This window comes from Aethalodelphis obliquidens, unplaced genomic scaffold, assembly GCF_003676395.1.
Source record: "Aethalodelphis obliquidens isolate GAN/ISIS:26980383/991018 unplaced genomic scaffold, ASM367639v1 scaffold44, whole genome shotgun sequence".
Classification (NCBI taxonomy): Eukaryota; Metazoa; Chordata; class Mammalia; order Artiodactyla; family Delphinidae; genus Aethalodelphis; species Aethalodelphis obliquidens.
The window spans coordinates 7706605-7719495 of NW_020837988.1; the positions used below are offsets into that span (position 1 = coordinate 7706605).

General features: G+C 45.2%; 1 protein-coding gene and 1 pseudogene across 7 annotated transcripts in view; one reads left to right on the plus strand and one right to left on the minus strand.

Annotated features, from left to right (window-relative positions):
• Positions 1–12633, minus strand: part of RNF157 (ring finger protein 157) — an 83313-nt gene extending 70680 nt beyond the window's left edge. For 3 of the 7 annotated variants that reach the window (XM_027080763.1, XM_027080765.1, XM_027080766.1), the window contains exon 1: positions 12280–12632. In XM_027080763.1, coding sequence (XP_026936564.1) covers positions 12280–12367 — 88 coding nt within the window. In that variant the 5' untranslated portion in view covers positions 12368–12632. Of the gene's footprint in view, positions 1–12279 lie in introns of all 7 variants that reach the window. The other 4 variants (XR_003427556.1, XM_027080762.1, XR_003427557.1 and 1 more) reach the window with 2 other exon arrangements.
• LOC113606341 (NHP2-like protein 1 pseudogene) lies at positions 2388–2994 on the plus strand (annotated as a pseudogene).
• Positions 12634–12891: the final 258 nt, after the last annotated feature.

The window sequence follows — 12891 nt, forward strand, 5'->3', positions numbered from 1 at the left end:
CACTGCGCCACCAGGGAAGCCCTGTACTGTTATTTTTAAAAACAGCTTTATTGAGGTATAATATACACAGAATAAAATTCATCCATCCTACAATCAACTATCACCACAATCCAGTTGAAAACACCACCCCGAAATGCTCCCTCATGACAATTTACAACTAATTCCCACTCCCATCCCCAGCCTTAGGTAAACACTGCTCTGCTTTCTATCTCTACATATCTGCCTTTTCTAGCCATTTCATATAAATGGACTCACACAATAATACATCGTCTTGTATCTGGCTTCTTTCACTTACCACAATGTTTTTGAGGTTAACCCGCATCGTGTAGCATATATCAATAGTTCGTTCCTTTAAATTGCTGAATAGTATTGCAATGTATGAATATACCTCATTTTATTAATCCATTCACCAGTTGATGGACATTTGGATTATTTCCAGCTTTTTGGCTGTTATGAGCAATGCTGTTATGAACATTTGCATACATATCTTTGTGTGTATCTATGTCATTTCTTTTGGATAGATTCATAGGGGTGCAATTGCTAGATCATAAGGTAAATTTATGTTTAACTTTTTCTATTTATTTATTTATTTTTGGCTGTGTTGGGTCTTCGTTGCTGCGTGCAGGCTTTCTCTAGTTTCAGCGAGCGGGGGCTACTCTTTGTTGTGGTGCATGAACTTCTCACTGCAGTGGCTTCTTTTGTTGTGGAGCACAGGCTCTAGGCGTGAGGGCTCAGTAGTTGTGGCACACAGGTTCAGTAGTTGCGGCTCGCGGGTTCTAGAGCGCAGGCTCAGTAGTTGTGGTGCACGGGCTTAGTTGCTCTGCGGCATGTGGGATCTTTCCAGACCAGGGCTTTAACCCATGTCCCCAGCATTGGCAGGTGGATTCTTAACCACTGTGCCACCAGGGAAGTCCCTAATTTTTTAAGACACTCCCAAACTCTTTTCCAAACTGGCTGTTACCATTTTACATCCCCATCTACAATGCACAAGGATTCCAATTTCTCTGCATTCTCACCAACACTTGATATTGTCTTTTTTATTGTTGCTCTCCTAGTGGTTTTGAAGTGCTATCTCATTGTGGTTTTAATTGTGTTTCCCTAATAACTACTAATGCTGAGCATCTTTCCATGTCTTTATTGGCCATTCCTGTATCTTCTTTGGTGAAATGTCTATTCAACTCTTTCGTCCATTTGTAAATTGGGTTGTCTTCTTAATACTGAGCTGTAAAAAGTTCTCGATATATTCTGGAAGTAAATCCTTTATGTGTTTTGCAAATGTTTTCATTCAGAAGGTGGCTTGTCCTTTCATTTCCTTAATGTTGTCTTTTGAAGTAGAAACATTTTTAATTTGGAAGAAATCCAATATATCAGCTTTTTCTCTTATGGATTTGCTTTTGGCAATATATCAAAGAACTCCGCCCAATCTGAAACGAATAAATAGTTTCTCCTATGTCTTCTTTTAGGGGTTTTATAGTTTTAGCTCTTGAAGTTAGGTCCATTTTTAAAACAGCTTTGGGACTTCCCTGGTAGTCTAGTGGGTAAGACTCCACTCTCCCAATGCAGGGGGCCTGGGTTCAATCCCTGGTCAGGGAACTAGATCCCCACGCCACAACTAAAGATCCTGCACGCCGCAACGAAAATCTCACATGCCGCGACTAAGACCCAGAGCAGCCAAAGAAATAAATAAAGATTTTTAAAAGTAACAATAAAAAAGTTTTATTGAGCTATAATTCACATACCATATAATTCACCTATTTAAAGTGTACCATTCGATGTTTTTTTTAGTATATTCACAGAGTTATGCAACTATTCACTACTATCTAATTTCAGAACATTTTCATTATCCCAGAAAGAAACCCATTAGCAGTCACTTCTCATTTCCCCCTCCCCCGGCCACTGGCAGCCACTAATCTCCTTTCTGTCTATGGATTTGCCGCTTCTGGACACGTCATATAAATGGAATTATACAATATATGGCCTTCTGCCTCTGGCTTCTTTCACTCAACATCAGTGCTTTTCAAGTTTCACAAGCTGTAGCAAATATCAATACTTCATTCCTTTTTGTTGCCAAGTAACACTCCATTGCATGGATTTACCACACTGTATCAGTTGTTCCATTCACCAGGTGATGAACATTCGGGTTGTTTCCACCTTTTAGCTATGATGACCAGTGCTGCTATGAACATTCAAGTACATGTTTTGGTGTGGATTTTTTTTTTCATTTTTCTTGGGCATATATATATTATGTGTGTGTGTGTAACATATGACTGTAATTGCTGAGTTATGAAGTAATGAACATTTGAGGCACTGTCAAACTGTTTTCCATAGAGCTTTCTGCAGCGGTGAGGGCTCCAACTCTGACATCGCCTGCGCTCCTTGACCAATGACGATACCATGGAACTGGAGCCAAGATTGAGGCTGATGTAAATCTGAAGGCCTACCCTCTTGCAGATGCCCACCTCACCAAGAAACTACTGGACCTCATTCAGCCATCATGTAACTACAAGCAGCTTCGAAAAGGAGCCAGTGAGGCCACCGAAACCCTCAACAGAGACATCTCTGAGTTCATTGTGACGGCTGCAGATGCCGAGCCCCTGGAGATCATGCTGCACCTCCCACTGCTATGTGAGGACAAGAACGTGCCCTGTGTGTTTGTGCGTTCCAGGCAGGCCCTGGGGTGAGCCGGTGGGGTCTCCAGGCCTGTCATCGCCTGCTCTGTCACCATCAAAGAACGCTCACAACTGAAGCAGCAGATCCAATCCATCTAGCAATCCACTGAAAGGCTCTTAGTCTAAACAGGTGGGCTCTGTCAAACTCCCTGCTGACTCCTACCCCAGGGGTTATGTATTGTATTATCTGTTAGCATCTAGTATTTCCAGCTACCTTCTATGGTTATAAAAGATTGTAGCGCTAAATCTGGAAAAAAAGCCAAACTGTTTTCCATAGCAACTGTACCGTTTTACATTCCCACCAGCAGAGGACCAGAATTCCAATTTCTCCACATCCTCACCAACACTTACTATTTGTTCTGTTTTGTTTTGTTGTGATACGTGGGCTGCGGCCTCTCCCGTTGCGGAGCACAGGCTCCAGATGCGCAGGCCCAGAGGCCATGGCTCACGGGCCCAGCCGCTCCACGGCATGTGGGATCCTCCCGGACCGGGGCACGAACCCGTGTCCCCTGCATCGGCAGGCGGACTCCCAACCACTGTGCCACCAGGGAAGCCCTACTATTTGTTTTTTAAGTTATCACTATCCTAATGGATATGAAGTATTATCTAACCGTAGTTTTGAGTTGCATTTCCCTAACAGCCAATGATGTTAAGCATCTTTTCATTGTTGACATGCTTACTGTCCATTTGTATATCTTTGTTGGACAAATGTCTACTCAAGATCTTTGCTCCTTTTTTAATCAGGTTGTCTTTTTGTTTTTTGAATTGTACAAGTTCTTTATATATTCTAGATATAAATCCCTTACCATACATAAGATTTGCAAATATTTTCTCCCATTCTGTGGGTAGTATTTTCATTCTGTGATCCATTGTGAGTTACTTTTTGGTCATGTGGAGAAAGGGTCTAAGTTCATTTTCTTGCTTGTCAATATCCAGTTGTGCTAGCACCATTTGCTGAAAAACCTATCCTTTCCCTGTTGAATTGTCTTGGTACTTCTGTCAAAATCAACTGAGCATATATATAAGGATTTATTTCTGGCTTGCAATTCTGTTCCATTGATCTACATGCTGTTTCTTTTAAGTTATTTTTTCTTTTTTGATATGGACCATTTTTAAAGTCTTTGTTGAATTTGTTACAATATTGCTTCTCTTTTATGTTTTGGTTTTTTGGCAGCAAGACAGTGGGATCTTAGCTCCCCGACCAGGAATCGAGCCCACACCCCCTGTGTCGGAAGGTGAAGTCTTAACCACTGGACCACCAAGGAAGTCCCTGATCTATATGCTTCTTGTTGTACCAATACCACACCATGGCTTGATAGTAATTTTTGGAATTGGGTAGTGAAAATCCTCCAAGTTTGTTCTTCCTTTTCAAAATTGTTTTGGATATTCTAGGTCCTTTGAATGTCCACATACATTTTAGAATTGGCTGGTCAATTTCTTCAAGAAAGTCTGTTGGAGGGCTTCCCTGGTGGCGCAGTGGTTGAGAGTCCGCCTGCCGATGCAGGGGACATGGGTTCGTGCCCTGGTCTGGGAAGATCCCACATGCTGCGGAGCGGCTGGGCCCGTGAGCCATGGCCGCTGAGCCTGTGCGTCCGGAGTCTGTGCTCCTCAACAGGAGAGGCCACAACAGTGAGAGGCCCGCATACCGCAAAAAAAAAAAAAAAAAGTCTGTTGGGATTTTACCAGAAAATGTACTCAATTTTCAGATCAATTTGGAGAACACTGGCATCTCAACAATACTGAGTTTTCCATTCCATGAACATGAAACGTCTATTTATTTAGATCTCTTTAAACTTTTTTAGTTAAAGCATCAATCTCAGCAACATTTTAGAATTTTCATTGTACAAATCATATACTTACTATGTGAAATTTATTCCTGAGAACTGTATTCTTTTTGATGCTACTGGGAATGGCAACAGTTTCCTTAATTTCATTTTCAGATTATTGCTCGTATATAAAAGCACAGTTGATTTTTGTGTGTTGATCTGATCTTGTATCTGCAATGTTCCTCACTCATTTTTTTGTTCTAGTAGGTTTTTTTGTGGAATCTTTGGTATTTTCTATACATAGGATCATGTCATCTATGAATAAACACAGTTTCACTTTTTTCTTTACAATCTGGTTGCCTTAAATTTTTTAAAAAATGTGTTTCTTTGTTTTGCCTTATTGTACTAGTTAGAATCTCCAGTTAATACTGAATGGCAAAAGCAGGCGTCCTTGTCTTCTTCTAGATCTTAGCAGGAAAGCATCTGTATCTCACCTTTAAGTAGAGTGGTAGTTATGAGCTCTTCGTAGATGCCCTGTATCAGACTGAGGAAGTACCCTTCTATTACAAGTTTGCTGAGTGTTTTTCATCTTGAAAAGGTGTTGGATTTGTTAAACGTTTTGTCTGCATCTACTGAGATGATCATGTAGTTTTTATTCTTTATTCTACCAATATGGTGTATTAACACTGATTGATTTTTCAGATATTAAACCAACCTTGCATTCCTGAGATAGATCCCTGGTCATGGTATATTCTGTATTCTTATTTATCTCTGTATGCCTGCATTCTATCTTTGATACTAGATGATAAGCACTGAAATTTTGGAAGGAGTGTAATTTTTATTTTTTTATTTTTGGCTGCATCAGGTCTTAGTTGTGGCACACGAGATCTTTCATGCGGCATGTGGGCTCTTTGTTGTAGCTCTCAGGCTTACTTGCCCCGCGGCATGTGGGATCCTAGCTCCCCGACCCGGGATCAAACCCGTGTCCCCTGCATTGGAAGGCGGATTCTTAACCACTGGACCACCAGAGAAGTCCAGGAAGGAGCGTAATTTTTAAATAATGATTTTTAAAGACTGCAATTTTTAGACTTTTAAAAATATGTTTTCCCAGCACAAGCACTCTTTCAGAAACTAAAAAGTTGAGCTCAGCACCTATTTAGCAAGAATAACTTGTTAAAATAAGAAGCCACTGGGGGGACTTCCCTAGTGGCGCAGTGGTTAAGAATCTGCCTGCCAATGCAGGGGACACGGGTTCAAGCCCTGGTCTGGGAAGATCCCACATGCTGCAGAGCAACTAAGCCTGTGCACCACAACTACTGAGCCCGCACTCTAGAGCCCGTGAGCCACAACTACTGAGCTCTCGTGCCACACCTACTGAAGCCCGCATGCCTAGAGCCCGTGCTCCACAATAAGAGAAGCCACCACAATGAAGAGTAGCCCCCCGCTCGTCGCAACTAGAGAAAGCCCGCACACAGCAACGAAGACCCAACGCAGCCAATAAATAAATAAATAAATTTATAAAAAAAAGTAAAAGAAGCCACTGGGAATTCCCTGGCAGTTCAGTGGTTGGGACTCTGTGCTTTCACTGCTGAGAGCGTGGGTTCAATCCCTGGTTGGGGAACTAAGATCCCATAAGGCTGCCGGGTATGGCCAAAAAAAAAAAAAAGAAGCCACTATGACTGTTAATTTTTATGTCACCTTGGCTAGGCTATGGTGGTCAGCTGTTCGTCCAGACACTAATCTAGATGTTGCTGCAAGGATATTTTCTGGATGTGACTAACATTTATAATTAGTTGACTTTAAGTAAACTAGATTACCCTTGATAATGTGGGTGGGCTTCATCCAATCAGTTGAAGGCTTTAAGAGCAGAAACTGAGGTTTTCTGGAGAAAAAGAAATTCTGCTTTAAGACTAACATAGAAATCCTGCCTGAGTTTCTCATCTGGCAGACTGTCCTACAGATTTCAGACTGAAGAATACAATGTCAACTCCTGTCTGAGCTTCCAGCTTGCTGGCCTGCCCTACCAACTTCAGACTTGCCAGCCCCCACAATAATGGAGGCCAATTATATGTATTTATCTCCCATTGGTTCTCTTTCTCTGGAGAACCCTGGCTGATACAGCCATCAAATAGCTTATATTGTTAATCCTCCCTTCTGTGACCCACATCATGAATTACAAAGTTGATTCTGAGGGCTTCTATCCTGCTGATTGCCACAGGCATCAAGATCACAGGATCAGAATCTATACACTGGTGCACAGCACAACGCATGATAAACACGTAGCAGGTGCCCAAGAATGTGCACTGATGGCAATAAACAGAAAGAGAAAAGAGACGCTCAAGAACAAAAGAACACAACCACCATCATATAAGTAAGTGAAAGGCCCCAAATCACAAGACAAAATCAAGAAGTGAAAGAAATCAGTCTGCTCTTAATGAAGTAAAGTACAAATAAAGCAAAAATACTGGAGGTTTCGAAAGTAGAAGAATTACCACGTTTTAAGTGTTCAAAAATAATACTGGGGCTTCCCTCGTGGCTCAGTGGTTGAGAATCCGCCTGCCAATGCAGGGGACACGGGTTCGATCCCTGGTCCGGGAAGATCCCACATGCCGCAGAGCAACAAAGCCCGTGCGCCACAACTACTGAGCCTGTGCTCTAGAGCCCGTGAGTCACAACTACGGAGCCCGCGTGCCACAACTACTGAAGCCCACGTGCCTAGAGCCCGTGCTCCGCAACAAGAGAAGCCACGGCAATGAGAAGCCCACGCACTGCAACGAAGAGTAGACCCCGCTCGCCGCAACTAGAGAAAGCCCTCGCGCAGCAGCGAACACCTAACACAGCCAAAACTAAATAAATTAAATAAATAAATTTATTAAAAAAAAAAATAATACTAGCGTTTGAACTCCTGATCTTGATGATTCCATCATTAAATGGAAGAACCTTTACATTTTTTTATGGTATTAAATGTATTTACTATGAATTTCAGAAACCTACTTAATTTTAGGTAACGTACCAATCAAAATGTGCCAAAGCCAAATAATGCTTTATTCTGCAGTAAGTTCCATCTTTGAAAGCCCCTGGTTTCGAAACATATTTACCTGATGCTCCTAAAAGCTAAGAGCAACTTTTATAACTATTTGATAAGCAAAGGCTCCGTACCCACGCTTTAGAAACGTGGTCTGCCCTAGGACAGACCCACTGGACAAGCATATGTGTACCCCAATATAACAAAAATTTGGAAGATGATGATGTTAGCTGCTCAGGACTCTGATTACCATTCTGAATTTTTATAATAGGTTTCCCTCTTAACACCTGAGCAAAACGAATTACTCCTATTTTCCAATTTGCTCAAATATGTAAGAGAAAAATGAACTAGATTTATCAGGTACTGAATTAAAATGGATTAAATTGTCTTTATAGTATGCCTATTTCTTCCTAGACAGAGAAAACAGAAATAATGACTCATATCAACATGGGGACCCCTTTCAAAAGTCGGGCCTACACGCATAAAAACAACCACCTCAGCAAAGCCCTAACTTTGCTGAACCAACGATCATGGGCTTTGAAAGACGCAAAGATCTCAGAGAAGGATTTAAAAGCACGTATGGTTTCCAACTGAAAAATTACGAAGGCACGACCAAATGCAGAACAGTGCTATAAATAGCTTTCCATGATAATGTAGAAATACTCTACAGAAACAAACTCCCATCATACCTTCTGCTATTTAAATGAGTAATATTTATGTATTTATTAACAAAGCCCCAAATCACCTAAGACCATACGTATAACATTAATCATTGCTGCATTGTTTGCAATAGTAAAAGACTGAAAAAAAAAAACCACTCCCAAATGTTCACCAATAGACTATGTTAAAAACTGATAGCATGTGCACACAAAGGAATGTTATACAGTTGTTTTTTTTAATAAAAAGAACAACAACAGGGCTTCCCTGGTGGCGCAGTGGTTGAGAGTCCGCCTGCCGAGGCAGGGGACACGGGTTCACGCCCCGGTCCGGGAAGGTCCCACATGCCGCGGAGCGGCTGGGTCCGTGAGCCATGGCCGCTGAGCCTGCGCATCCGGAGCCTGTGCTCTGCAACGGGAGAGGCCACAACAGTGAGAGGCCCGCGTACCGCAAAAAAAAAAAAAAAAAAAAAAAAGAACAACAACAAAAAACCCTCTCTAATATGGAGATAATATAAAAAGATCTCCAATATGTTTGAAAGTAAACAAAACAAATACAAAACAAGGTGCAGAGCAGTCTAAGTAGCATGCTATGCTTGTATTTACACAAGAAACTCTGGAAGAATTCCAGAAAGTGGTTACGTATGTACGGGAGGTGTATGGGGAGGAACTGGGTGGATGAACAGCTACAGTGAGAACTAGACCTTCACTGTATGCCTTTTCATTCTTTTAAACTTTGAACCACGTGACCATATTACTTATTCAAAAAAATAAATAATTCTAAGTAATTTTAGGCTATTTTATTTTCACCTATCTCTATTAAAGAAAAAAAAAGCTGTAAACCCAAGTTCCAACATGAAATCGGCTGTTCTCAATACTTTTTAAATGTTTCTAGTTCAATGTGCATACAAAACGAAGGGGTTCCTTTAAAAACGCAAAAAAGAGGGACTTCTCTGGTGGCACAGTGGTTAAGAATCCGCCTGACAACGCAGGGGACAAGGGTTCAAGCCCTGGTCCGGGAAGTTCCCACATGCCGCGGAGCAACTAAGCCCGTGTGCCACAACTATTGAGGCTGCATGCCACAAATACTGAAGCCCGCCTGCCTAGAGCCCGTGCTCCACAACAAGAGGAGCCACCGCAATTAGAAGCCTGTGCGCCGCGATGAAGAGTAGCCCCACTCGCCGCCAACTAGAGAAAGCCCGCGCGCAGCAACGAAGACCCAACGCAGCCAAAAAAAAAAAAAAAGAAAGAAAAAGCAATTTCTTCTGGGCACTGTGACCACCATTACAGGGACAGATGACCATGTGCTTGCTGAAACAACTACTCCAAGGCCATCGAGTAACAGAGACTTTCCATTGAGCCAGAGGGCGGTCTCAGCTCAGCCAGTTTAGTCACCTGGAGAAAACTGACTCTGCTATTTGCTTTGTTCTACTTTCCGTACTCAAGACAGGGAGACCTCAAAATCAACCCAGTCTGATTTTTCGACAGGGAGACAGGTCTCTGAGTTTTGTCTCAATTCTGATGCAGAATAGCCTCCATTCCACAAACCATCAAGGACAAGTTCAAAATTCAATTCCTTGAAAAAGGCAGAGGCTTTGGTAAGAAGAGCACTAACTTGCTGGGTAACCCTGGCCTTACCAGTTCATTTCTCTGGGCCTCCATTTTCTTACCGGTGAAATGAATGGGTCTGGGGCCAAATTCTCTGCAAGGTTCCTTTGGGTCTAAAATACTATAATCCAGGGACTTCCTCGGTGGTCCAGTGGCTAAGACTCTACATTCCCAATGCAGGGGGCCTGGGTTTGATCCCTGGTCAGGGAACTAGATCCCACATGCCCCAACTAAGCGTTTGCATGCCGCAACTAAAGATACCACATGCGGCAACAAAGATCCCGCACGCGGCAACAAAGATCCCGCACACGGCAAATACGAGCTGGCACAGCCAACTAAATTAATTAATTAATTAATTTTAAAAAATAAAATAAAATACTATAATCCAATAAAGAGTCAGGTAAATCTAAAGATCAGATGAGGATAGGAGATGCCTCTAGACTACAGCATATTTTCACGTACACAAAGATTTGCTGACTGGGACATGAATGTTCTGATTCCTATTTTCCGTGTTTTATCTAAACATACATAATTTGGTCCACTTGATACAAAGATTTCTCTCATGCAAAAGCTCTGACTAAAAATGAGTTACCAGAGACCTCCCTGGTGGCGCAGTGGTTAAGAATCCACCTGCCAATGCAGGGGACACAGGTTCGAGCCCTTGTCTGGGAAGATCCCACATGCCGCGCAGCAACTAAGCCCGTGCACCACAACTACTGAGCCTGCGCTCTAGAGACTGCGAGCCACAACTACTGAGCCCGTGGGCCACAACTACGGAAGCCCGTGTGCCTAGAGCCCGTGCTCCACAACAAGAGAAGCCACCACAATGAGAAGCCCGCACACTGCAACGAAGAGCAGCCCCCGCTTGCCTCAACTAGAGAAAGCCCGCACGCAGCAACAAAGACCCAACACAGCCAAAAATAAATAAATAAATAAATAAATTTATTTATTAAAAAAAAAAAGAGTTACCATTAGGTAAAACTTTTAAAAGATTGATAGAGTGGAGAGGATGATTTAAGACTGTAGGTATGGAGGGTGCTGGTTAAGAAAAGTTTTAGTTTGGTCCATTATCCTTTGATTATCACCATCCAAGATTCATACTTGTATTAATATCCTTTGAGGACTAGCCCTCCAGTGATTTACCTTTGCTTATTCGCATAAGTGAAGGAGGGGTGAATACTCTTCTGAGGCAGCAAATTCTACTGCAAACTCCAAGCCAGCAAAACCTGCTCCATATTCTGAGCAATAAAAGCTAAGTGATTTCAGAAAAGAAAAATCCACAATACTTGTGCATATTTTTGTCTACTAAAAAGCAAAATGCATGCTTCCTTTAGCCCTGGTTTCCTATAGTCATAATCAGCTAGAGCTTTATTAAAACACTAATGATGCACAGCTTTATCTTAGACTCTTAAGCTCTTAAGCATATTCATCTCTGCAAGGATTCACTCTTTGGCACAAATCAGTGAGCAACACAGCTCTGGCAGGCACTCTGCAGGGTGCAGGTTCATTGTCTGGTCCCTACTTTGGGCTGGCACAAACTGGACAGACTGCTGAGAAACCAGCTCATCTCATTACTATGTCTTTATTCTCCTGCTGCAATTCTGACATCTCTCCAAGATCACGAAAATCCTCATCAGGTCCTAAGCCAAAGAGAAGATGATAGCCATGGGTCCCCAGAAGTTTTGAGAAAAGCAAGGAAAAATAAAGAGCAGAGAGTTAGGTCACGTGCCAGCAGTTCAGCATTGGCTGGTGCTCGATCCACTAGTCATCCTCTTTGTGCTGTCAAAATTCTCCTACACTTCCAATATTTATGCTCCAAACCAGAGGCTGGAGACATTCATCTTTTTAATGATTCTGAAAACAAACATAATACTTCTCTACATTTTAAATACCTGTGCCCTGTCCCAGAGCTATCCTCGTTCCAAAAACCAGGCTTGCCGCTACTTTGGCAAAGCGGCAACCCGAGTGACTCTGATACCAGATTCCTTAACATTTCTGTTAAACACCTTCTTTCTTCTGACAGCCTCTTAAAAAGCACCAGTACAGCCAACGCATTTTCGGCCTCCATCCTCCAGCAGGCGACGGGAGCTTTCCCCTGAGAAACCTAATTCAAACCTGTGTCTGTCCCTCCCTCTCCGGAGGCCGCCAGGGCCAGCACCTGGCACAGGCGCCTGCTTCGGATGCCAAGCCCGCCTGACCTAACCCTCAGCTCCCGAGGGGAACAGACCACCGGGCGGGAAGGAAGGGATGCAGCGCTGCGGCCAGCGGGAACCCGGCCTGCGCCGCGGACACCCCGCCCCTCGGGAGCCGCATCGCCCCGAGCGCACGTCTCTGTCACAGGACCGACTGCGTGGGGGCCGCTCCCGTCCCCCGGCGGAAGGGCTGCCCACTCCAGCGACCCGGCCAAGGGCCCTAAAGCACCCCTCCAGACCTCCTCCAACACCTCCCACCCTCCGAGATCGCTCTGCAGCGACGTCGGCCTCTGCGTCCCCGGGACCCTCGGAGCCCTCGCGCGGGAGCACCGCGACCTCCTCCCGGCCCTGGGTCGTGCTCACCGGACTTGGGCGGGTAGCGGTACACGGAGTTGGACGGGATGTCCACCTCCTCCACGCCCGCGTGCTGCCGGCTGGTCAGGGCCCCCATGGCTGCTGCGCCCGCGCCGCCCTCGGCGCCTCACCGCGGCCGCTCGACCCGCGCCCGATGCGGTGGTCGGCTGCCCGCCGCGGACGGCTCCGCCTCGGTGCTGCGGCTCTGGCGGCGAGGAGCCCCCGGCGCGCCGCGCACCATCCTCCGCCGGGCCCCGCGGCGGCGCCTGTGCCGAGGGGGGCTGCGGGCTGGGCCGGGGGCGCCGCCGCCGCCTCAGGCCTGGTGATGTCAGCGGCGGCTCGCGCGCGGGGACCGCGGCGGCCAAGGCCAATGGCGGGGCGGGGCCCGCGCCGCGCCGCGCCAGCCAATGGGCAGCGGGACGCGGCGGAGCGGCGGCCGGGCGCGCGGGGCCGACCCGGGGCTCGCGGCCCACCGCGGGCTGAAGACGCCGAGGATGCGTTGCCCCGCGGCGCCCGCTGACCCCGTCAGGTGACCGCGCGGGAGCCGCCTCCTCGCCGCGCTCCAGGCCGAGGCCGGGAGTTTGGTCACCATTGTCCCCCAACATCCGAAAGGCGCACGCG